Consider the following 26,833-nt stretch of genomic DNA (forward strand, 5'->3'; position numbering starts at 1 on the left):
AAAAAAAAAACACTTTTGTAAAAATGATCTTGGGAAAACTAGTCCAATGGGAGAGTACATTTTGTACAGACATTATTAAAACATCTATATATATATATTTTTTTTTTTAAACTACCAATTCGCCTGTTGGAGCATGTGTCTGTTTAAAAGATCCACGTGAATTTTTAAATAATGATGGTAAAATGTATTACTGAATGTCAAAAGAAAAAAATATTCGCCAGAGTGATATATAAAAATATATAAATTTATAATTTGAAAACCAGTTTAATGGCGTAGACTTAATGAGAGCGAGTCTCGGTTATCACACTCTTTGTCTCCCTTTAGGACGTGTTTTCCCACCTGTATAGGGTCTTATACATAATGGCCTATTATGTGTTTAGGTTACATCACATAACCAAGTATTGGATGTGAGAAAATCTGACAGAAAACAACCAGGCTATACTTTACAAAACATCCTATCTGCGTATTTTGGCTCCGTTGTTTAGATATCTAATCTCTTCATAGAAATAGATACCGAAATTACAACACTCTAAATAGTTCCATATTCACCTATCCGATGAATCCTCTTGTTCTTTTATTTCTAACTCCCCAGAGCTCCTTGTATTTTTGGCACTTTTCTTTTTGCCACATCAGAAAGTTTGCAAAGTTTTCTCACTCACCTTTTTTCACGCAGCTACTGTGGTTCCACTTCTCGCAGTCATCTTTATCAACCATATTTCCAATTATCTTGTCTTGTTCCTTCTTGTTGTTACAGCTACCATCCCACGTATCTTATTAAACCGCTCTTTGTAAATAGGCTACTGTTAAAACTTGAATAGGTGAGTGTGACTCTGAAACGTCCGAGGCCCACTTCCTCCAACAGAGGGAGCTCCATGAATACATTTGAACTGCCGGCTAAAGTTTGTCACACCGTCTCACCGGTATGTCTTATCTCCCGTTCGCTGTGCGCTGTGAAAAGGTGAGGCGACAGGCTGAGGATAGGATGTTTTGAATGCATTAATCAATGTCACCGTTTCGGGCACGTCCTCTTTGATGTGAAACAGACACTTTGAGAGTGTCGCCCATGCTGTGAAAAAAGGGTGATGTGCTGATGGAGAAACAGCATCCTCTGGGGATTTGCAAATGATGGGCCTACATCTGTCTCCACACTCCTTTGTCCTGTCAAGAGGCTCAGATTATGAAATCTAAAATTGAAAGGCTCTTCCGCTGATTGAGGAGATTATTCTTTGGGGACATCAATAAGCCTGAGCTTGAATTAAAACTACATTGTTATACCACGTTGATCACATTTCTCTCTGGATTCATCTCCTATCCCTTTACAAGTCTGACTATCTTGAATCCACAGTCTAAAACTCAAATAAATACTTCTGTTTTACCGTTTAACTGTTACCTGGGTGACCTCATGAATGTGTGAGGAAATGCAGTTGTTGTGGATGTGTTAATACATGCGTGGATTTGCTTTAATTCCTTTAGTTTTCGGAGACAGGCTCGCTCACAGCTAATTGGTGGATGTTTATTGGGAGTTTTTAAAGGAGGCGCTGGAAGGAATTATCACCTGCAGAACAAATCTCTGCCAACAACACCCCAGCAAGTAGCAGCAATCCCTCTAGTCCGCATTTACATAACATCTTAGACCGTGGGGAGGTTGTGTTAGGCAAATAAAGACTACGGGGTGATAGTGAGCCGAGGAAAGCAGTTTGACACCTTTATGTCACTTAGGAAATGGTTAATGATGGTGTAAAGGATGGGAGTTTATATTTTCAGTAAAGTAAGTAATTATGCCTTTATATGTATTTGTGGAGAAGTTATTTTGCTTCCAAGGTCGAAAATGAACTTTCAATCTCAACTATTTTGCCAAAAAAAAAATGAAAATTTGAACATCTACAACTGCATGACAACCGAGCAAACTCCATCTGCTGAGGAAGGTCGTGTGATACCATCAAAGTCCAGAACAGCCACTAAATGGCCCATGTGGTGAGATTGTGCTGCCAAAGAATTTCTATAGGCTTCATTGGACCATTATGCTTCAGTAGCCTGAGTTTGTAGAATAGTCTGTTTCACTTAAGGGGTCCATTTATAAACCCATTTGTAATGGGATTTAAAACTTACAGCATATTATATGGGCCTACATACATTATTGAGTTCAGATAATACTGTACTTGTGATTAACATAATGATCAACTCCAAACTCTTTTGATAATTCATGGCACCACGTTTTGATAATCTCAGAGTTTTATGCTTGTGTGTGTAAAACTATGAATTACTGCAGAGAAGCGTCGTGCTGTTAGTGAGTGAAAACAGTGGAAACTGAGTGTACCGGGAGTGTGAGGTGGGTGGGGTGGATGTGTTTCTCCTCCTTAACACGCATGGCTGAGGTCGTTTATGTAAATGCGTGAATTAAATTTTCAAAAGGACAGCCCTTTTCTCTGCCCAATGAAAATGAACCGCGACTGACACCTGGCTATAAACCCAGGAAGGAACCCAAAGTCCTAATCAGAAATCTGTTGAAAAAACCCCAGAGAGGAGCAGCAGGCAGACGAGTGGAGAGACGGCCGTGATGACTTCCAGTAAGATCGAGATTCCCGGAGAGGTGAAGAGCGACCCCGCTGCTCTCATGGCATCCCTCCAGCTGATGCCCTCACCGGTGCCCAACCCGGAGATCAAGTACACCAAGGTCTGTTTCTCTCCACACTACACTGCCGACCGACTATAGCTTTGCGCCTAACGACTCTACTCGTAGATCAGACGATCGTGTATCTTTAACCAAAACTTTTTTTTTTAACTAAACTTTTTGTGCGTCAGCAGCCGAAGCTTCGGTAGGCTATCAACCCGTGTAGCTCGCACAGGGCTGGAGCTGACAAACTTCTCCCGACAAAACTTGTTGTCTAACTTCCAGTGCAGATCCGATAAGCTGACGATTGCACGTTTTAGTCCCGATGAGTTTTTTTCTGCGTCCACGTGCTCATTGTAGCTCGGCAGTAAATGATCAATAACCCCTGTAGTACATAACGGACATAAAACGTTTAATAAATAATAGGCTACTAGGCTACTGATTATTTTTTATTTTTTATATTTTTGGTGCGTTTTCTTGGTCTCACTTGATTAAAAAAAGTTGATTTTTACATTTTCAAATTTGAGTCATTGCATCAGTGCATAAACCTGAGACTTTGCTTAAGACTGATAATGGATTTTGCATATAATTTGGGCCAGTTATAATTACACATGCTACAAAATAACTGGGATTACTTTTTGGGAGGCCAATAACGTGTTAATAAGGGCGTGTCATATAGTTTGAGCTTGTTTTGGGAATAAACTGAGGAAAGTGCCTTAAAATTCATATAACACCGAGTCACGTGGACAATCATTTACTGCTATTATATTTTTGATATTTTTTCCACATTGCATCTGAAGTGCAGTCTCAATCAAGACACAGGCCAACATCCTTTCAGGTCACTGCAGCCAATTCATAAAATGTATTCCTTTTTTATTAAAGTCGGCTAATAAAGGGATATAAAGAAAGTAATTAAGGGGGTGCTTATAAAATTGAAATATTGTAAGATTGGAACCAAATCTTCTTCTTTCTTTCAGTTTTTCCATCATGATTATATTGTTTCACTTCAGTGTTTTTGTGGTATTCAACGAGTCGTAAAGTTCTTCATTTAATTTATGTTAGATTGCTCACAATGATTTTAGGAATCAGTGCCAAAGGCTGAGTTTGTGTATAAACAAAACAGCCCAAATTATTTCTGCCTGGTCTTAAAGTCTTTTCTTTCACTGACATCAGTAATCACAGCAAGTTACAGTAAACACAGGTTAGTCAAGTCCAAAGAATTGGCAGTAATTTAAATCAGGCGTTGTTTAATTCTGATATGGCAGCATGTTGGTTTAGTGAATAAATGGTTTAGCGTTTAAATGAAAGTTGTCAAAGAACAAATGTGTTTTTTGGATCGTCCTACAGTCAGAAGTGTGTGGGTGGGAGAAAAGGCATGCAGAAATAGCTGAAGAAAGTATGGAGTAAGGACTGCATGTAAGTCCTATATTCTGTAGCGAAGTGCTTCAACATTTTGTCACCATAATAAATAAATAGCAGATTGTGCTTTGAATGTGAATCTTGACCCACCACAAGTCTTGAGCCTGTTACACACATGTTGAAAATAGCTCTCATGTGAAATGTTTTGTTGCCTGTTTGATAACATCTCTGCAATCTCTTGATAGGGTTTTATGTATAGTTATTTTTTTATTAGTTAAAGATCAGGTCCTTCCCTCTGAGATTCTTGTAATGTGATTTTTGAGGTCTCATCATCAGCCTTAGCAGCCAGGATGTAGCTTGCTGCAGTTTTGTTGCTACTGAACAAAACTGGGTCTTTAGCTGCAGAACAAGTGTTTTTATGATTGCGAGATTAAAGGGCACGTCTCATAGAGGACAGATTAATGATAGCGTGGTGTGAGTTCAATCAGTGCTATAATCGCTTCCTGTTAACACATACCTCAGTGTTTTAAGTGCAAAGGGCACGCTCCTGCTGCACCATTAAGATGTTGTATAGGCTCTGTTGTGTTGTAAGCTTTCCATTCACTCACTGTGCAGAGTGTTAGTTAAAAGGAGTGGACACAACGGTGTACAGCAGGAAATTTTAGGGAGCGACTTGGTGAATTAACCCCCAGGAATTTGGATCATCCAGTCCCTGTTGGTTTGGTGGACATAGGGGGCAGAAGGGCCCTGATTTATGGGAACCCCTGGCGTGGGCTCTCCTCACACCCTGTTCCTGTTCTCCACCCCACTGACTGCAAGGGAAACAACCAACGCTGTTCACTGGCCTGCAGGGCGTGTGGATGGAGCTGCAAGCCTCCAGACACAGATTTTCCTGAGATATTGTTTTTACACTGATACGTTAAAACTTTTCTGCAATATAAAGACAATATTCAGCTTTTTCTAACTTACATAAACAGTCAAAAAATCTTCATCAACATCAAATTTCTTTGTTTTGCAATGCAAAGATTACATCTGATCAACCCTGGAAACAGAGACATGGCTGATACAGTTTAATTTCTTAACAGGTTTGCTTCTGTAACAGGGAAGCATGTGATTAAAAAAAGGGTTATTGCAATCAAGGTTTGCCACTTGTCCTCTTCACCGAGTCAAGACCTGCTCACAGTCCAAGACACATTGATCGTATCAATAAAGCTATATTCCTTCTTGTGTGTATTTATAGCCTATAAAACTGGAGTTCTGTTATTAGTCTATTGATATACCCATAAGCAGAATCGGCAGTTTTTTTACACCTCCTTTCTCTTGTAGCTAAAAGCATGAGTAGGAAAGCTGTCTCTCGGGTTGTCCTATCCCCTACCCCCACATTTATATCGCTAGAAGGCTCCAACAGCTGGGTTACAAGACAGAAACAGTTTAAAAGTTGATAGGACCATGAAGGAAGCCATTAATAAGAGAGCCATGATAGCTATGTATTGATGTTTTCCAATTGTAGTAGAATTGGAGAAGAGAGACTCTGTTTTATGAAACAAGGCAAAGGGAAAAACTTTTTCCTGATCTTTTTTAGTGGGTGATTTCTGGCCTTTGTGGTTTTTCACACCTTTCAGTGATAATGAGTTGTCAAACCAGACAATTAGTGGGACAAATTTTACAGGAATGGAAATAACGCTGCTTTTGCTTTGAAGGAACAGTCTGTTAAATGTTTGTTTTTTGGGTGTGTAGTAAAAACGCAAGTGAAAGGTCAGCACATTGTTTTGCCCTTTATTTTGATATAACAGAGCTTTTCCCAAGCTATTTTAAAAGTATGAGAATATGATCCACAAAAGTTCATGTTAAGCTTTAACAGATGATTGCAGTTTAGCTGACTGATAAGAAATTATATGTGAAAAATCAGCAATTTTAAAATGTGGTTTTGTAGTTCCAATGTGGTTTTACTGTAGCCTAATTCTTTAATAGGGTAATAACATAGAAAATAGCGCTACAAATATAAAGAACTAACAAGGACCAGATTGAGGGATCAAATTCAGTGGTCTTGTTCATTGTCTGAGTTACAGATCTCTTAATCTAATCAATAGTTATACATTTTCTTTGTTGCTTTGCTTATGGTAGCAACAGTGCACTTTCAACATAGGAACCTGTGCAGAACCTGTCTGCCGAAGACCCGTGTGTTTGTAAAGCAGTCTATGCAGAGACATCCACTCAGTTTGGATGAATAAGAGGCTCCATCAATCTGTCACTGATTGAGCTAGCACAGATGGAGGCTTGGGGCTCCCCAATGCTAGGTGCTGTCCACTGGGGTGTAAATTATGACCCTGTCTCACTGTGTGGGTTAGTGGCCCTGCCTCGCCAGAGCCTGACCTGCAGCTCTGGAGTTTTTCACTTCAAAACCACCATCTTACTGCGATCAAGATCAAACAGAGCCAAAGTTAGGGGATACTGTGCGACTAAATGATTTATCACAACGAGCACAGCGAGAACCCCTTCTTCTCTGCCTTTGCTTACACAATCTCCCTGTTCGCACACACATGGCCACATACTCTCTAAAACACATCTCTTTGATTGTGACAGGGTAAGTGTGCACTGCCATTAATATGTCCATTGGTGTGAAATGCCTACTTGTGCACCGAGTGTAAATTATCATCTTAGCAGACACGTCAACATCATGTCCCCTGTCTCTTAATCACTGTTTAAGGAAGAGCAGTGACAGCGAGGTTACCCTGTTAACTTCCCATACTTTCAGTCTGCGGCCCTCTTGACAAGGAACGTGTAAATCCTTACGGTGTCATTATGAAAAACACTGGGCTTCATACATCTGTTGGATTAGACTCTTTCTCCAGTGAGCACGGGACACAGCAGAAACAGAAGTGCTTTTCTTGATGTTTATTTGTCCGCGGAAAAGTGTCACATTTTTTTAAAATTACTTCCTCTTTGTCCACTGATCCCACGAGAAAAAAAACGACTGTTCTTTAAACATTTCCTTGACCAGAGATTTAAAGAATGGTTAAGTACACAGGAAACCCATCAAACCTCAGATGTTCAAAGGAAAAAAACATCAGTAGTGAGAGGTCAGTTTTATTGTTGATTCATGAAAATCAAACAGCATGTAGCCATTGTCTTTTGCTCTGTCTCTTAGCAATTTGAACATTTCATCAAGGTTGTTGTGAATGATATTTATATTAAGTCAAAGTTGAGTGATAAGTTTTCTGGGTAACACTTTACTTGGATAGTCCGCCTACAGATACAAGTTATAGAGTATTTGTAACATTTCAACTGTTTTGCTGTTGTCTGTAGATGTTTAACAGATTGTCAATAAAGTATATGTAACTACTGACTTAAAAATATATTTATTGAATAGGATTCTGTCCAGAACCTTTGTCTAACAGCTGTAGTCAGCTGTAGAAAGCAAAATCTAATATCCCTTTTGGGAGTGTAAGAAAGGTATTAAGAAATTAGCATCATGTAAGGCTTTAATCTAAATTGTCTGGTGCTCCAGTGATTAAGTGACATGCCCATCTGCTGAGGTTTCTGACTACTGGAAGAAGTGTGCTAAATGAGTGAATCAACTGAAAAAGTGAATAAGAAGTTGTTTGTAATTACAGCCTTATGTCAAATTACTTTTTCTTACTTCTGAGTCACGAACACCAAACAACTTGAACCACTTGAACCACACACACCGACAAGACGAAGACATTTGCCAGTCAGTGACAGCGAGGTCGCCCTCGCCAAACCCAGGAAAGCAGGGTGGCATTGTCTGTGGGTGTGTGAATGAAAAACATGAAGGCTCTGTGGTGTCAGACATGTGGAGAGGAGTAGGAGAAAAAAACACCAGCTGGTCTCCACTTTCACATGGTCTCCACTCACTTGTAACGGTAGTAATTATAAGACTTTTGAAACCCATCCAGAACCAGAGAGGAAATAGAGGTCCTGTGATAGGGGAGGATATGAAACTTCCTGCGCAGACGAGTGTTGCAGGTGCCCGGGTAGGATTCGTCTGGCTGTGGAATCTTGGCATGTTATATACACATATATATAACCCCCCCAAAACCCACCTCACCCCCCCGCCCCTGCCCCACCCCTTTAAGAAAAAGACAAGAACTGAGTAGCATTAGCATCTGAGCTGAGAAGAAGCAAAGAGCCAAACAGATGTTTTGTTGGCTGCAGAAAGTATTTTGGCTTTTCTTACTTCCCAGTTTGCTCCTAAAAAATGAATTATCACGAAAAATCACGCAAAGTTTTGTTAACATGAAAAAAATAAGAACATTAACATCCTCATGTTTTACTTGTTGCAAGGTGAACAAATTTAGATTTTACTTAAGAGTGCATACAACAGCAAACAGGCACCAATTTGTAGCTGATTTGAAACACAAACACAAACAAAAAAAAAACTGTGTTTGTGTACATCATGTCTCATCTTGTCATTATCCCCATGGCCAGGCTTCTCTCTCTCTCTCTCTCCCTCTCTCTGTATGATGTGATTGACAGGTTTTTGCAGAAAAGCATGGGAGTTGCTAAATGTTTGCAGCTGCCCTGTGGCCCATGCAGAAAGTCTTGACCTGTATGCTTACTGCTTAGCTCCAATCCACATCAGGCATCCTCCTTATTTTCCAGGCATTACACACATCACAGCCTTTTGTTTTAATGTTGTTGTTTTTTAAAAAATTAATGCAGCAGTACAAAATGTTTGAAACTGAATAATTTAAAAGTTGTACCAGAAACGGCTTAATTGCAAGAGCAGAAAATTGTTTATTTTGAAAAAGTTGTCATCATCTCTGCAGTCTCTGGACACCAAGTTAACTCTAAGTACTCAGATTTTTATAAACATGAAACCATCATGTTAAGTGATAGCAAGGACCCCGCAGGGGAATGGGAAAGAAAACACTATTTGTCATTGGAAAATGTGCACTCTTGCACTTGTTTTTTTTTTCATTCTTGTGTTCTTTGCCCCTCGTCCAAATGATCCTAAAAAGTAATTTTAAGAAACCTTGAGAGTTGATTTACGCCTCGATCCTGTCATCTTAATCAAGTCTCTCAATGGAACGAGACAAAAGTTTAACACCAGTCCGAGCCCAGAGTGAGGGCCGAGCCAAGCGGCGGCTGACAGTTGTCCTTTTCTGGCTGTGATTTAGGTGGCGGCCTGCTCCACTGTTCTCCTGCTTCATCCGTTCTCCTTTAGCAGCGTCTTGTGAGAAGGGTTACGCCATGAATAAAGCTACCCATGGTCTGCATTCTTGCTCGGACTGTTGAGGCTGTCAGGGGGGCTCCTCTGATTTAGGGCGCCCCACTTCAGTGGCCCCTATAAATTTAAAAACTAATTCAGTGCTCTACAGGACTTTCTGTTTTTGTAGCTGGCCCTCTGCTCCTTATCGTTACTGACAATTTTATGAAGTGCTCTTAATGAGCGTCAGATTAAAGGTGGCCTCTGATGGAAGGCGCCTGAGAAGACTGGGCTGGTGGAGAGGGGCAACTCCGGCCTGTCTATCTCTGTGTGTGTGTGTTAAACTGTGTGTGTGTGTGTGGGGGGTACAAAGGAACCGTGGAGGTAACGTATGTTTTCTGCGGAGTGGTACACTCAGACACTGAACACCTTAAACGTCTGCAGGAGCAGCGTCCACACTGTGCGCCTGCGAGCCGTGGGAATGAGGAGGAGGAGGGAGGCAGAGTGATGGGTCTGCTGCGACTCCAACAGTTTTCAGACTCCCTGGCATTTTATACCAACCCGAAAGTAAACACGGCTAACAGTTTACAGCCAATTAAATAGTACTTAAAGCCCAGCGTTTATGGAGGTAAACATGTTGGAGAGTTTAGGGAGGCTCAGGCCAGTGGGATACTTGAACCCTGCTCTCAGGTTTGCTCTCGGTGCATCTGTACTCCTCTAAAGTAGAAGGACGGTAAGAGCATATATATACACGGAGAGATTTGTGCCAGCAGATGTTCTCCTTGCACTCTATATATCAACCAGACTGACAGCCATTAAAAACAGTGTGTGAGTAGTCTGCCTAATGGATCTAAACATGTCAGCGAGGAAGGAGCGTTTTTTTTTTGCTGAGTGAACTTAATTTGCAATTTCAAATCACACCTCGCATTTTGTTCCACTTGCCACCAGTTTATGAATGGTTTGCTTGTATTTCAGCGGCATTATTCTCAACTGTGTTGCTCCGTAAACATTTATTTTTTCTTTTTGGTCCTATAGTTGAATGCGTCCTGTTTGGAATCCCAGGCGGTTGTTTAACAGAAGACTCGCTTTAACGCATCACAGAAACCAAGCGCGGCACGTGTTTTATGATCTCGTAAACGAGCAGTGATGTTGTGAAACGTGTGTCTGTGTGTTTGGGGGTGGGTGTGTGGGTTGGGGGGGTCTGGTGGGGGTCTGATAGGGATTTATCTGCCCCACACACACCTCTTTTGTCTGGATGGTGGAGCACTCCCCAGAGAGCAATGCTGGACAGGCAGGAATCTCCATCCAGATTTCCAGAGATTCTCCCATATCCCTTACACAAGAGCCTGGAAGAGGTGGGACTTGCTGCATGAGAGCTGTTAGTCTTTCACAGCAACAACGACAAGCATGTCACAGCAGCCAATATGGTGTAATGAAATGATTACTTAACATAACATAAATATTAAAAAAAGCTAAAACGGTCTCCCACTCAAGCTCAGTTGGTTTGCAAATTGAGGTCAGTTTGAATAAGGTTTTAATAATCAGTTTGTGCATTTTACATTTAATTCATACTAAGAAACTGCATGCATGACTTTACATTCATGACACAGATACTTTATTGCATCTATTTACTAAAATACTAAAAACTGCATTTTTCCTGCAGATTTTCATCAACAATGAGTGGCAGGACTCTGTTAGTGGGAAAGTCTTTTCTGCCTATAACCCGGCTACTGGAGAGCAGATCTGTGAGGTCCAGGAAGCAGAGAAGGTAAATATTCTACAGCAAAGCATCTTCAGTCTGTCTTCTTCATTGAGAACAGGGTTATCTTACTCCACATAGTTTCAGTGGTGGAAGAATCATTTACTTAAGTATGAGTAACAATACCACAAATACTCCAAAAGTCCTGCATTCAAAATATTACTTAAGGAGAAGTATTAGCAACAAAATGTACTTAAAATATCAAAAGTAAACATACTCATTATGTAGAATGACCACTGTCTGTGTTTTACTGTTATATTATTGGTTCATTGTTATTGATGCATTAATATGTAAGCAGTACTTATAACTACCTAATATACTGCTGAGCAGTTTAATCAATAAAAATAATTCATATTTTATGAACTGATAATTTGTTTTGCTTGCAAAATCGTAATCTGAAAAGTAACCAGTAACTATAGCTGTTAAATAAATGTAGTGGAGTGAAAAGTACACCATTTCTCTCTGAAATGTAGTGGGAAAAGTAGCGTAAATGGTACTGCTTGAGTAAATGTACTTAGTTACTTTCCACCGCTGGATAGTTTGACAATGAAAATCCAGTTTCAGTTTAAATTCTCACTACAGCCTAAAATATTGCTTTTAGGTCTTTATACATGTGTAAACCATTTGCATTCAAAGAATTAATAAAAGCAGAAGTGTAATCAAAGATCAATCCATTATGACTCATGAGCTGGCAGTTGTTCTGGCCCTTCTTTATTTCAGCAATGTTGAATTAAAAGAAAAGAGAAGTGCAGAAATTATTCAGGTATGCTAATGGCATGAAAACACAGATTTCATCAGTCTGACGGAGTGCAAAAATGCACCTGTCTTCTGGATTAGGTTAGATAATTACTATGTTTCTCTCTTGTCTCAAAGGCTGATGTTGATAAAGCGGTGCAGGCGGCTCGCCTCGCCTTTTCTTTGGGCTCCGTATGGCGAAGAATGGACGCGTCTGAGAGGGGTCGTCTGCTGTCCAAACTTGCTGACCTGGTGGAGAGAGACAGTGTCTATCTAGCAGTAAGTTAACCGAATATTTCTGAATCAGTTAATGTGAACAACATTTTTTAGTTTAGAGAGGTTATTATAGAGGTTATAGTAAGTTATTTCTCACATTGTCCACTTCATTGTTACCCTATTTATGTAGTTATTGTAACTGCATTGAAACTGTAGTATAACCACTATTCCATTGTCTGTTTATTAAATGTATTTGTATGTATTTTATTTTCCTTGTTAATAATGCCTTTTTCTGCAAAGCACTATGAGTTGCCTCTGTGTTCAAGAAATACAAATAAACTTGCTTTGCCGTAAAGAGAATGTATAACTGTAACTTAGGGGCTGTATTTGTAGTTTAGTGTTATCTTAAGTGTCACATTTCACACATGGGGGAGTGTAAAGGCTGGAACAGTATGGAATTATGTGAAGATCACAAGGTTATATCATGTATTTCTCAAACGTCTCCCCTGTCTCTCTTCAGACTATTGAGTCACTGAACAGTGGGAAGCCTTTCCTGCCCACCCTGTTTGTGGACCTCCAAGGAACCATAAAGACACTGAGATACTTTGCTGGATATGCAGACAAGATCCACGGCACTTCCATTCCAATGGGTAAGATCCCTCCTTGAGTACTACAGCAGAGTTTTAGTGAAATGGACAAAAGGCAGACTGGTGATGAAGAAGAGTGGTGGTGTGAGAATATAAGTAAATCATCAAGTATTTAAATCATAGTTTTCACTCTTCAAAGTTCTTGTACAACAGTTTGTGTTAAGATATTAAACATAGATGCGTTTTAGACCTGTGATAACTGATTTTTCTGGCCTCTTGGGGGCGATGGAAACAAACTGTAAACACAACACTGACATATTATTACCTTTTAAGTTGATATGGCGAACTTGTTAGCAAACTGTTAGCAATTAACACATCCAGTCACAAGCAACATTAAAATTCATTTGGAGTCGTGTTTCTGGCCAAAAGTCCAATATCCACTCTCTTTTAGCTCTGTTTTGGTTTCCACTAACTCCTGAGGGAAATATCTGGCTCTTTAGCAAATAAATGCTCCACTATGTTTACTAGCTAGTCGCTAACTTTTTCTGACTGGTGGGGTTTTTAGAGGTTTTTTTTCTGACAACAGCTGCCAAAACAATGAGTTGAAAGACACTAAAATGCTCAGTTGAAATTCAGTTTACATTACACATTGTCATTTGATCATTGTTATTATAGAAATATTGATAATAGCCACTTTAAGAAGTTTGGCGTTTTTAGTTTAATGAAAAAAAGGTTTGTAGAAAAAGCAGGCTAAGGTATCAAATTGGTGATCAATCCAAACACTAAGATTTATTGTCCTGTGGAGGCTACCACCAGTGTCGCCCCTCTAAGGCAATTGAATTTGGGGGTGGAAGAGGGGAAAGTTGGCTGTCTGTTTCAACAGGAAGCACAAAAAAGGAAAAAGAATAAGAGAGAGGACATGGGAAACCTCCTGATACCACTGTATTGTCCCTCTCAAAGCTTCTCTTGTACACTGCTGCCAAACCAACCACGGTGAGCATTTTCCCAGGGTTTTGGTTTAGGCTTTATTGCTCTAGATAGACTTTCAGAGAAAATAAACAAGGGTATTCCTTTAGCCTGTATCATGTAAGGTCAGTAATTGTGTTTGTTCACCTGTCAGGATGAAGTGCAGGACATCTATCAACAGCAACCCCTCAGCATCTATCTGTCTTGCACCTTATGCTGAGCTTATTGTGTTAAATTCGTATCATAGACAGTCTGAGATGAATGGGGTGTGTCATTATGTGGAGCACCTTTGGCTACACAGTTTGGTATAGTTTACATTGCTTGTTCCAAATTGAAATATAAGTCATTTGTGGGCGTCATACTTTCAAACAATCCTTGCAGATACTTGAGTTTCCCCGGGAAAATCTCAAGTCTAATAGGTTTATAGTTTCATTCTCCAAACAATAACAGTTTTGAAAGACCCAACATCCACTTTGGAATTAAGGATAAAGGTTGAGAACCTTTACTGCAGCTTTGTGTCCATCGTCATACTTGCACTGTATCCCATTGAAAATGATTATCTGGCTTGTCATCTACCATTGATCATTCCAGTCCAAATGCAACATTAGGCAATGTTTCATCAGCTGACAAATTTATACACACATTTCTCAATATAAATTGTTTTTCTGGAGAATGAACAAGCATGGCACACCCTCAGTAAGTACCTCCTTTTACTTAAGTAATGCAAGAGGAATGAGCAAACCTTTCCAGCATAACACCCATCTCTATGACCTAAAACAGTTACACACATGCCTGTGCTGTAGGAGGCTCGAAGCGAAATGTAATCTCTCACCAGGGTAAAGTAACCAGGAATGTTGCGTGTGGATTCATTTACAAATTAACATGTTGAGTCAACAACACCAGGGGTATCAGGTGGTGACATTTTTCATGTGTTTCAGGCATTTTTCAAGCTTTAAACTACTAAAGCTAAAAATGAATAACCCTGTTTTTCTCTGTGTTTGATTGTGTGTGTGTGTGTGTGCTGCACGTGTGTTCCTCCACAGATGGAGACTATCTGACATTTACCAGATATGAGCCCATTGGAGTTTGTGGACAAATTATCCCTGTGAGTATTACCCTTCCTACGAGTGACATGCATAAAGAATACAAATGGACATAAAAGTTTGGGAAAAAACCCCAAAACAGATAAGAGTGAATTGGCAGAGTTTAAAAGAGATGTCGGTGGTTGTTAGTCTGGCCTGTTTTTTTAATTACATTCTGCATTTTCCAGTAATTCCTTGACAGTCACTGTTTATTCGGGTATATCCTGCTGGTAAGCCCCAAATATAACGGTGCCAGCAAGCTTGAGTAATAGAGAACGAGAAGTGAGAGGCAGAAGAGTGAGCTGAGGGATTTAACATAGTGGGTTTGAGGAAAGGAGAATGGTGAGAAAGGAGGAAAAGATCAAGGAGAAAGAGTCACCGTTGATTGTGCAAGAGTGCAGAAAGCGTGTGGTTCTGCGTTGAGCCCCACAGGCTCCTGTTTAAAGCAGAAATAACACATGCCTGTGTGTTGTACAGTGATATGGGTTTATTGCACATGTGTTGCAATTTCCCGGCTTTCTCAGAATGCTGTGGGAAGAGAAAATACTGTACAAGTGCCGAGAACATTTTCTCACTTGACTATGTTTAGACAGAATGAAAATGAGAGTAAGTGACTTAAGAGCGATGAATTATTGAGCTTGACTTGTGACCACCCAGTGTGTCAGTCAGATGCATGAAGTCTTTTTCCGGCGTGTGTGTGTGTGTGTGTGTCACGCACAGTGGAACTTCCCTCTGATGATGACAGCGTGGAAGCTGGGTCCAGCGATCGCATGTGGAAACACTGTTGTCCTCAAACCTGCTGAGCAGACACCGCTCACCTGCCTCTACATAGCAGCTCTCGTCAAAGAGGTAAATGACAGAATCACTTTGCCAAACACAAATGTGTTCACAAGGCCAACATTTTGGACAGTCCAACATTAACACTCCAATAACTTAATCAGAATCATGTTTGCTCAGAGTTAAAGGATCAGTTCACCTAAATCACAAAAAACAAACATATTTTATCACTTACTCATAGTGGTATGTAGCCATGCAGATAGTTTTGATTTTTTTCAGCTAAGGTGTAGATATTTCAACCTCTGAGATTTTTGCTGCTACCCCAATAGAATACATGCTCTGGTTGCTGAGGATAACCCACACACTTCTCTGTGAACAGATTTCAGAGGGTGAAAAAAGATGTTAAGTACATGCACGAACAAATCTTTAACACAGAATCTTCAAAGTGAACTGAGTATACTGAAGCCACAGAAACAATCATAATGTTACGCTGTAAAGAGTTGGCTGCTGAGCTAACACGCTGCGTTCATGTCATATTGTTCAAATCAGGGGTGTGTCATATCATATCTTTCACAATAATACAGGTATAATTTTTAATGATAAAAAAAAAAATCATATTGTGATAATGGTAACATTCCGACCTGTTATGCAGAGCAACAACAAGCATGGCTGAAAGCGAAAGTAACCGGATCAACGGTGGAGGAGTTGGTTCCAAAAAGGGGAGCTACTTCAGTAGTGGAAGTGGTTTGGTTACAAAAGATCAAGCAGTGTTTCCCACACATAGACTTTACTTGGTTGGACCGCCCAGGCATATTAACGGCACCATCCGCGATCGATTAACTAGTGGACAATATCCCCCTTGCTCTACCCCTCCCGTGCGGTCTACTGACAATCGCACATGCTGTGCAGAGAAACACAGAGCGAGAGTGTCTCTTACTTATGCCGTTGTTTAGTAAAAGCTTGTAAGTGCACCTGTTGGTGCCGATGTCGTTAGTTTCAATTGTTTCGATAGGCTACGTCATTAACAACAAGCCGCCTCCACACGCGGTTCACCAAGCTGATGTGAAAACTGACTCGCGGGTTAAAAGGTCCAAAACGCGAGTTGTGTTTTTTGGACGACTTTATAAAACATACTACTGACAAAGAAAATCAACACATACAGGGAGAAAGAGAAACAGAAAGGGGCGGGGCAAGCCTGTGTGCGTGGGGAAAAGAAAACTGAAGGGAAAAGCAAAGTGAGCAGATTAAAGTAGTTTGTGAGTAATTAAAATGAGAAATAAGAAATAATTTACTAGAAACAGGGTAATGTATTCTTTCAAATGTTATATATATAATATTTTCAATAGACAAATATGTATATATTTATATTTTTAAGGATTTTTCTCATATTGTCAAGAATATTGTTATCGCAGAAATACTCGTAATGTTATTTTAGGGCAATATTGCCCACCCCTAGTTCAAACTGTAATTACCATCAGCAGAGTGGGAAAAATACCTTCACGTCATCTTCCGATTTGTAAGTTCCAAGTCGGAGATATCAGAAATTTAAAAAAATCCAATATTAACACTAATACAATTCAACTAATTTTATTGGAGCTATACAGAGACAAAGCATGACATATACGCTTCAAATACGGTGCAGCTAAGACAGTCAAGTCAACAAGGTTAGCGAGTTGTGCACAATAGAAGTAAACGCATGAGTACATTAAACAGGATAGGAACAGTGCAGCATCACATGTTAATGCTGAGAAACCTAATCATGCTGTACAAATCTCAGTGTCCACATCCTCCCTGTATTCCCCCTACCCTCTCTGGCCTCGCCTCTTTTTGGAGACTATCTGTCTGTTGCCTTCTTCTTTTTGATGTTCTCTCCATTCTCTGCTGGTAGGGAGGTTGGGTTGGGTCCGGATTCCCCCACACCGCCTGTGGTTTTCCTTGGCTCAGCTGTCATCTCCGCTAAAGCTTGTTTCCTCTCATATTGTTTTGACAGGCCGGGTTTCCACCGGGAGTCATCAATATTTTGCCAGGATTCGGGCCAACGGCAGGAGCTGCAATTGCTTCGCACATGGGCATAGACAAAGTGGCTTTCACAGGATCAACCGAGGTACTTTTCTCTAATAAAGTTGCTCAGATCAACAGCTGCCTACTCCTCGCTTTTGTCAGCAAGTGACACAGTGACCAACATGTGCAGAGCATAAGAGCAGGCTGGGTAATTAGAGGAAGTTGTGTGCCTGTATTGAAGTCTAAATGACAAACAAATGGGGTCTTACTTAAGCTGCGTGTCGTGTCGTTACTACAGGGGGCTCTGATTTTATCTCGCACACATGCACATATTTGCGCTGTCAAGAGTATACAGTCACATCTCTTTGAAAACACTGCCTCTCTTCTGTTTTCCCTCCGCTGTCTCTGCTGTATTAACGTACGTCCACAACGCCTTTCATTGAACTTACTATCAGGACACACACAGGATAAACCCTTGTAGCTTTGCAGAACAGGGGAGCAGTTAATGGAAAGCTGAATCATCAAGGACATACCATGTTAGGTGTTGAGCGCTTGGAGGTGTTGCGTTCTGAACGCATTCCTCAGGCCAGTGGGAACAGCCAGAGTGACAGCAGATTCCTTTTCTGCAGATCATTTATAAACATCTGTTATTTCTAACTGCAAACTAACTCCTCTGGTAAAACCATTTACAGCAATCCTAATGTAGAATTTACGTTATGATGTGACCAGCCTGTATTTCACATGTATCTTTGGTACATGAGCCAGGTTTATGTAATGTTTGGATTAGTCTTGCTCTATGGAGATGTCTGTTTTGACTCTGGTGGTGTGTTGGAGATGCAGTGTGTATATGTATTGCCACCCTCCGATAAGCCCACATAGGTATAGACATAGAAAGCAAAATTTGACAGCAAGATGAGAAATAAATGTTAACTTCAAACCTGAATGAATGTTAGACTGAGGGAGCAGTGCTTTTTTTGTATGCTACAGTTTCCTTTCCAAAATCTCCATCAGTTGAGTGCATAAAGATAAAATTTGGGGTAGAAATCATCTCAAGCGTTAGTAAAGGTGATCATTTAATTAATTCATAAACTAATAAATGTGAATGATGGTCTACCACTTTGGCCCAGACTGAAATTTCTCAACAACTATCAGATGGATTCCCATGAAATTTGGTACAGACATTCATGCACCCCTCAGGATGAATTGTAATAACTTTCGTGGGCTCAGATTTTTTATTTAGTGGCAGCATCAGGTCAGAATTTTAATTTGTCTAGTACTTACATTACTAGCAAATGTTAGTATCCTAAACTAAGATATAATGAACATGGTAAATATACCTGCTAAACATCATCATGTTAGCATGATTGTGCGCATGTTAGCATGCTGACATTAGCATTAAGCTCAAAGCACCACTGTGCATAAGTATAGCTTTACAGAGCCACTAGCATTGCTGTAGTCTCTTAGTCTTGTTCTTACCTCTCTTAATTTCAACCCTTGATTATCCCATTTAATTCTTATAATTCTAATTTTCCTAATTCTTTTCCATTTAATTGCTTTCTTGTGTGTTAGTTTGACTATATCTGTTTCTTAAATATGCCCACTTAAGCTATAATTGTAGTTGATATTTGTCCATATAAATAATCTATAATTGAAATATTGACCTAGTTATCATTAAAAATGAAACAGTACAAAATCTGAACTATTTACAAATATTTATCCAGTGTATGAATGGCTATAACATTGTGTCTCTATGATTTTCCAGCACAGTATAACATAAAACATACATTTTCCTATTGTCATTCTCTCACACACTCACACACACAGACACACCCAATCAGTGTGAGCACGCAAGCTTGCATAAATGCACCTTCTAAAACAAACATCTTCTTTGTTTTATCATCTCGTCTTGATTGAACATTTCCTTTGTGAGTGGCCCAGTTTTTTTTACTAGTTTGCCTGTTGTTTCATGTGATCTGGAGTCAATTACTGAGAGAATGAACCAGTGCTGTAAGAGACTGCTGATGCCCAGACAGTGAGTCACCGCACTGTAGTAGCAGGGGTGGGGGATACTGGCGACCACAGCATCTCCTCACAGGGTAGAAGGTGGTGGTGGCGTTACAGGTGGATTTGAGGACCACAACTCATCCTCGTATTGACTCACATGTGGCCGTGACTCCACACGGAGGAGTCTCGCAGCCCAGCGTGTTTCCTTTACCCCTGAATAAACACACGCTAACCTCCCCTTAGTCAGCCTCTTTGTGTTTCTGATCAAAGACAGACAAAACACATCAGACTCAAGAAACCGAGCCAAGTATTGTGTTGTTTTTACACAGCTTCGGTACCAGCCACAGCACCGCAGTTGATTCTGATATTATATTGTTTTCTATTATACCTTAGTATCTTAAAGCAACTCTAGACGCTAGAGAAGATAGTGAGAGAGTCTTTTCCATGTTGGAGGTGGGGTTTCTTTTGGTTGCACATTGAGAGGGTATTTTTCCAGTTTATCCTGTCAGTTCTCTCGGAAAATAAAACAGACTGTATGACTAACAGGAAGATGAATTCTTGTTTAGGGTTGTGAGGGAAGTGTGTGGGGTTTCTCAGGCTTGTTATCTAGTAGTTATCTAGAGTTAACACAATATGTCACGACATGGAAAAAATATCAGTTAAAGCAGCTAATTAATTCTACTGACCCAGAGAATCAATCTTAAAGGAATAGTTAGAGATTTTGGGAAATACGTGTATTTGCTTTCTTGTTGAGCGTTACATGAGAAGATTGATACCACTTTCATATCTGTACATTAAATATAAAGCTAGCAGCCGCTTATCTTAGCTTAGCATAAAGACAGGGGGAAACAGCTAGCCTCTGTCCAAAGGGAACAAAATCTGCCTCTCAGCACCTCTAAAGCTCACTTATAACGCATAACCCATAAAATCACAACTTGTTATATTTACGCTTCAGCTTTTATTTGGATTAAACAAACAAGTGTTAATTAGTGAGATTTAGAGATGCTGGTAGTTGGATCTTGTTACCTTTGGACAGAGCCAGGTTAGCCGTTTCCCCCTGTGTCTTTGTGCTAAGCTAAGCTAAACGGCTGCTGGCTCCAGCTACACATGGTGTAGAGTAGTATCGATTCTCTCATCTAACTCTCTGCAAGAAAGCAAATAAATGGATTTTATGTATTATATGTCAAACTATTCCCTTAAAGGACAATGCTAGTGGTTTCACATTTTTTTAGCCTATATACTACAAATGACTTGTTCTTAAATGTTTTATTTATTAGTCTTCATTTTGTTATGTGATATTGTCACTCTTGATAAGATGTAAAATAGAAATAGGGATGATATGAAAATAATGAACAATCCCTTGTTGTCTTCCATATTGACACACCAGACGCGTTTCATAACACCCGCCCAACCCCCTCTATCTCAGATAGTCAGATCACAGGACACCACCCACACATCTTGTGGTTGCTTCTTCCTGCCCTTCATTAGACATCAGATGCTGTTCTCGGCCGAAACATTGTTTTATTTTCCTGTTGCTGTCTCCAAAACCCTGTAATAGATATTCATTCTGTGTGTTTGCAGAACTCATGTTTCAGCTGCCCTACCGGTGCATTCCCTGTTTGGAGTTAACTAACCTCTTTAAGCTATTTAATGGCTCCAGCTGATTTACTGATTTGGCTGCAGGCCTGCATCTCTGTGAGTAAACCCCAGATCTGTTTCCTTTCACTAGGTCGGCAAGCTGATCCAAGAAGCAGCTGGGAAGAGTAACCTGAAGAGAGTGACGCTGGAGCTGGGAGGAAAGAACCCCAACATCATCTTTGCAGATGCTGATTGTAAGTTTTCAAGTAATGTTTTATTCAGTGCTCCAGTCACCCTCACTAGGTGGTCCGTCATTATTGCTGTTTTGTTTAGTTAGGTGTCCCATTCTCAGGACCTTCAATCTGTAGATAAAGACACATTGACTGAGAATCTTAAAATGCTCAAAAGCTTTGTAGTGCTATGAAAACCTGTGGATGGATGGGTTTCATATAAATTCTAAGTGGCTCACCAAACTGGGGGTGCAGAGGCTTTCAAATGCTTTCAGCAGCCATGAGAGGGGCTCCCTAAGGCCTGTAAATCAGGAGAATGGACTCTCACTCAGTTGGGTGCTTCAGCCGAGACCCATAAATCACGGGGGTCCGTTAACCCTTCGTGCACAACAGCAGGGTCCTGTCTCTCAGGTGTCAGGTATCAGATTTGCACAGGATAGCTCCAATAAATATCGGGGCAAATTTTGTAACAATATACTACACACATTACTTTTCTTTTCTTCTTTTTTTTTACCAAATGAAGTTTTTGTATGTACATGTGATGATGATAGTTTCTGTTAACATACAATTCTGATTTATTTCACTTTCAAGTAATTAGTAGTAATTAGCCTCATGATTAAAAAAAAACTATTCCCCTTCTGTGTTTTTTTAATGAACAAGCAGTTTTATCTAGCTGTTGATTAAAGGTTATATTGATAACATTTTTATGTAGACGATTATTAAAAAAACATCCACAGAGCTTTTAGAAAGGTATGGAATAAAAAAAAAATGATTGTGAATTAATCATTTAAAATTTTTTGACAGGTCTAAAATGAATGTTAGCACATATTAGCTATCTTAGCTTAATCGTCCGAACAACAATAACCCATAAAATTACAGCTCTGCATATTTAAACAAAATAAACAACAACTACCGACAGCCATAGTCCTGAAAACCTTAACTAATGTGTTGTCACCGGTTACATTGTCAAAGTTAGAAAAATAACAGCTTCAATCATACAGTCGTCCTTTCTCCCTGTAGCCATTGTTGCTGTGTGGCGCTCTGCTGTTTTTTTATAATCCGCTGAGATTTGTTTTCAGCAAGAAAACACTTCAACTAATGTTAGATCAACACTACGCTAACACTAACATTAGCTAACGTCAACTTTTACTGTAGCATTGTGGGTTTTAATAGCATCCCTACAATGTACTGTTCTCTTTGATTGGATTAGTGCGTCATCTAGTGGCTGGATGTTATCAGTGTTATCAATAGCATCTTTAACTAAAATGTCTTTTTTCCCCCAGTGGATCTGGCTGTAGAACAGGCCCACCAAGGCGTGTTTTTCAACGCAGGCCAGTGCTGCACGGCGGGTTCTCGCATCTATGTGGAGGAGCCTATATATGATGAATTTGTTCGGAGGAGTGTGGAGAGAGCCAAGAGGAGGATAGTCGGCAGCCCCTTTGATCCCACTACTGAGCAGGGTCCACAGGTGAAGTCAATAGATCTATAGCTTTGCGAAACTTCAGCAGAAGTTTCATTTCAGCATTTTTTTTTTCACTTTCAAAAAGTTCCTCTATCTTTTTTTTATTTTTCTTCTCTGTCCTGGGCTCTCATATAATCCTCCTCCTCCACAGATCAGTCGGGAGCAGCAGAATCGTGTGTTGGAGTTCGTCCAGAGCGGCATCAGTGAAGGAGCCAAGCTGGAGTGTGGAGGCAAAGCTCTGGGCTTGAAAGGGTTCTTCCTCGAGCCCACTGTTTTCTCTAATGTGAGGGACGACATGCGCATCGCCAGAGAGGAGGTACATTGATAAAGAAGGGGGATTTTGATACCTGTGTGAAAAGCATTTAAAAGTCAAAGTACTAAAGTATTATCAGCAAAGTATACTGAAAGTATCAAAAGTAAAAGTACTCATTATGTAGAATGACCCCTTTCAGTTATATTACCATATATTATATTATTAGAATGTTACTATTGATGCATTAACATGTAAACGGCATTTAATGTTGTAGCTGGTCGATTTGAACCATTTTATATGCAGTTGGGTAGTTAAATAATCTATAAAGATTGATTAGAATGTATTTGTTGATTTTTTGTTTTGTATCTAAAATCTGGACATGCAGAATAACTAGTAAAAAGTACAGAAATTCCCTGTGAAATGGAAATTAAATGGAAATACTAAAGTACAAGTATATGAAAATTGTACTTAAGTACAGTGCTTGAGTAAATGTACTTATGTTACATTGGTAAAAATACACACTGGATAAAATTTTTGTGCGAGGTGATTGGTGGTAACCTTATCCTTAACCCTTCACGCCTCTTTATATAGGACCCATAATAATAGAAATATAATATACAGTATACAAATAATGTATATGAATGAGAAGATCAATATAAAAATCTATAACCAACCTGTATATTCTTATCCTTTTACAGATTTTTGGCCCGGTCCAGCAGATCATGAAGTTCAAAACTATAGAGGAAGTGATAGAAAGAGCCAACAACACAGATTATGGTTTGGTTGCAGCTGTATTCACCAATGACATCAACAAAGCCATGACCATATCCACAGCCATGCAGGCTGGCACCGTCTGGTAAGTTTCATCTGCTGTGTTTCTTTAGCTGCAATCAGTAATATTTTTCATGTGGAAAGTATCAACCATTTCAGACTCTGGCATCCATAAACTGTAAACTGGCCGTGTGCCACTTCACTATCATTACACAAGCCGCAAAGAAATGTATACCTTCCCCTTTTTCACGTTTCCCCCTCAGCTCAGACATTCAAGATATAAAAATATCAAAAGCAACCTGCCAGGGCAAGACAACAATGCAAAACGGAAAATTTTAATGTAAACGGACACCCTAATTTTATAATTTGTATAAATTAAATGGTCCTAAAATGTTACTTCTTGAGTTCACCTAAAATTGTTTTGTTTCTTTTGTAATTACCTGCAGATGGCTATGAGTAGGGGTAGAAGTATAGCTAACATACAGCATCTGCCAAGAATTTTTCACCACTTGTCATACTTGACTGCAATCCTCTGCAAGCTGAGGAAACATTTTTCTACTTTGTCCTTCATTCTTGATGCTGCCCAATCACCATCCGACTTCTCTTCCTCTGTTGAGGATTTGTTTGGTACTTTGAGAAGGACCAAAACTCTTTTATTACCATCTTTTCCTCCTTAACAAATCCTGCCTATTCCAAACAATATTCAGTAACCGCCGATACCGACCACAATGACCACTTTCTATGATGTCCGGCTGTGTCTTTAGTCGTCTCCTGATCTTATAGATATGACTTTTGACATTGCCTGTTGATTCAGGTGACAACCTAAGGAATTATTTTCATCCCTTCATTGAATGTTTAGTCCTAAATGTAGTCTCATCATTAGATTTCTCTGTTGGCTTGGCTTGTACGTTGATGACAAGACTCCAAGAAGTTACAGGTCCCGGCCAAGAAATAGTCTGGCACGTAACTCCCCGTAACACTGCAACGTGTTGTTTTTACACTTCGGTTTTTGTGCAGATTAAACAAACAAGATATAATGTATAACAGTGTATCCTCCTCAGGTCAGGATCTTCTCAGTCAGAGTTTTGTCCCATTTTCTCAGACTGAAAACTCTCTTCAGACTGCTCCTTTCCCCAACTCCCCCAATCTCCCACTTCTACTCTACCTGTCTTCTTAGCATCCATTTACTCTTTCCTTCCCAGTACATTCACAAATATAAAACCTGACAACTTGCAGCTGTGTTTGCTAAATAATAATGGAATTATGTTGTTAGAGCCAGAGGGTTTCAAAAATAGCAATGATGATGAAAATACATTTTTACATCAGCCTTAATGGATGCAACTTTAATACTACTGCTTTGGACATAATTATGCACCATTTTACAATAGCAAACTGCAGGAGTCAAACGCACAAGAGTGATTAATGTTTTGTGTATTTCCCAGGATAAACTGCTTCAACGCTCTGAGCACACAGTGTCCATTTGGAGGATATAAAATGTCTGGCAATGGACGTGAATTGTGAGTATGACTTGGTTGCCCGCCCACTGAATGTTACTAATACTGACTTTGTGTTTTGAAAACCTACTTTCCAAAATTGCTTAACATCACATAAATCTTTATCTAAGAGGATATTGCAATATTTCTGCATCAGGAGTCTCCAGCAGTGTATACACTATATTTCAATGCTGCTGTCAGCACGATAGTTTAAACAAAATGAGCAGTATTGTTACTATTTCCTGTTGTCTCTGTTTTCAGGGGAGAGAGCGGCTTGAAGGAGTACTCAGAAGTGAAGACCATCACGATGAAGATGGTCGCCAAGAACTCTTAAGGCAGCCACACTTTTTTGGGAGGAGGTAGCGTCTTCCTCATCACTGACACCGCCTCTTGTTGGTCCGTCCACGGTGGCAAACCACATTAACCATCAAAACTAGTTATCTCCATGGTAACTACAGGCTGTGACCGCTGCCCTCCCAGTTCCTCCATCAACTCTGCAATGCTCGCCATGGACAGTCAGCCACTACCTGTCCAGCTATCTCCACCTGCCTTGAGTTTGTGGACTGTCTCTAGTCTAACTGACAACCACTGAACTACCCCCATAATGTATACCTCCTCCACTAACTACACTAAAGCACTCACAGAGACTATGGGGGAGGCTGTTCTGACTGCAAACCCCAATTACAACCCCCCTCCCAGCCGCTACACCCTGATCCTCACCCCACAGATGCTGGATGCTCAGAGACTAGGTCGCTGCACTTGCAATCAACCCTTTACTAGCAACTTGTAATGTGTTGGGAGGCAGTCTTTCTTTGTACTGTGCGGTATGATCGTCAAAAACCTCATGTGTCATTGTCTTGGTAGAATTTATGCAAACATGTCAGCTCATTCAAGACCACTGATGTTGTCAGCCTCAGATATGAATGGATGAAATGTTAATTCATAATTAAAATTGATTTTCTAATTGTCTTTGTTTATATTTTAGCTTGTACAGTATGACTTAACACTGTATGTCAACCTTTGACTGATGTAAACGTGAAGATTTTAACCTCTTAAAAGCATTTTACTCTCACCTGCTAAAAAGAGGAGTAGATGTATTTTAAACATTATGTAACTGATTTTCATTGATGTCCATCTATGTTTTTGTTTATACAATCATATGCTATGAAATTATAAAATGCCAATAGTTTTTTTCAGTAAAAACTTTGTTACTGGAAAAGTGGTTTTCTCTGAGTGATTAATACATTATTAGGACTCACTATCCACAGTCATGTCTCAGCTTTCTCTGCTGCTCAAGAGGTCACACAATTTAGAGTTTCGTTCAGGACTGATCTTATTGTACACATCTTACATTAATCAGTTGGAAGATGACAACTCTGCCACTGAACCTCACAGACCTGGGTCAAACATATTTGAAATGCTTGTATTGATGCATCTCATTTGGAAATAAACTTGCCCAAAGAGATGATTTTATAGAAATATTTGTGCACGTTGAAGACATGTTGTATTTTACTTACTAAAGTAGTACTGACATACATATTTAAATAGAAAAGTAGCTAGAAATTCTCAGACAGTGCTCCTCTTAACCAAAACTCAAGATTGTAGAACCTTTTCTAGCTCCACCTACTGGGCAGGTTGACTCATGACACAAAGGTGCTATCCCTTTTTTACAGAACGCAATTTGACTTGTAACAGTAGGAAAAGCACAGGTGTAAATATCAAAATGAATGGTGGCTGAATTCCATTTACCTGCTCCAGTTTCAGAGTCCTGGTATAGTT

General features: G+C 39.8%; 1 protein-coding gene across 1 annotated transcript; it reads left to right on the forward strand.

The window, feature by feature from the left end:
- The first annotated feature begins 2,438 nt into the window (after positions 1-2,438).
- Positions 2,439-26,273, forward strand: aldh1a2 (aldehyde dehydrogenase 1 family, member A2). The gene is made up of 13 exons (XM_044198177.1): positions 2,439-2,674; positions 10,804-10,908; positions 11,773-11,913; positions 12,371-12,500; positions 14,447-14,508; positions 15,206-15,334; positions 17,253-17,366; positions 20,997-21,099; positions 22,359-22,543; positions 22,689-22,853; positions 23,489-23,646; positions 25,004-25,078; positions 25,316-26,273. The coding sequence occupies exons 1-13, from the start codon at positions 2,558-2,560 to the stop codon at positions 25,386-25,388; spliced, it is 1,557 nt and encodes a 518-aa protein (XP_044054112.1). The 5' UTR covers positions 2,439-2,557; the 3' UTR covers positions 25,389-26,273.
- The last annotated feature ends 560 nt before the right edge of the window (positions 26,274-26,833 follow it).

Source organism: Siniperca chuatsi, linkage group LG1 (genome assembly GCF_020085105.1).
Source record: "Siniperca chuatsi isolate FFG_IHB_CAS linkage group LG1, ASM2008510v1, whole genome shotgun sequence".
Classification (NCBI taxonomy): Eukaryota; Metazoa; Chordata; class Actinopteri; order Centrarchiformes; family Sinipercidae; genus Siniperca; species Siniperca chuatsi.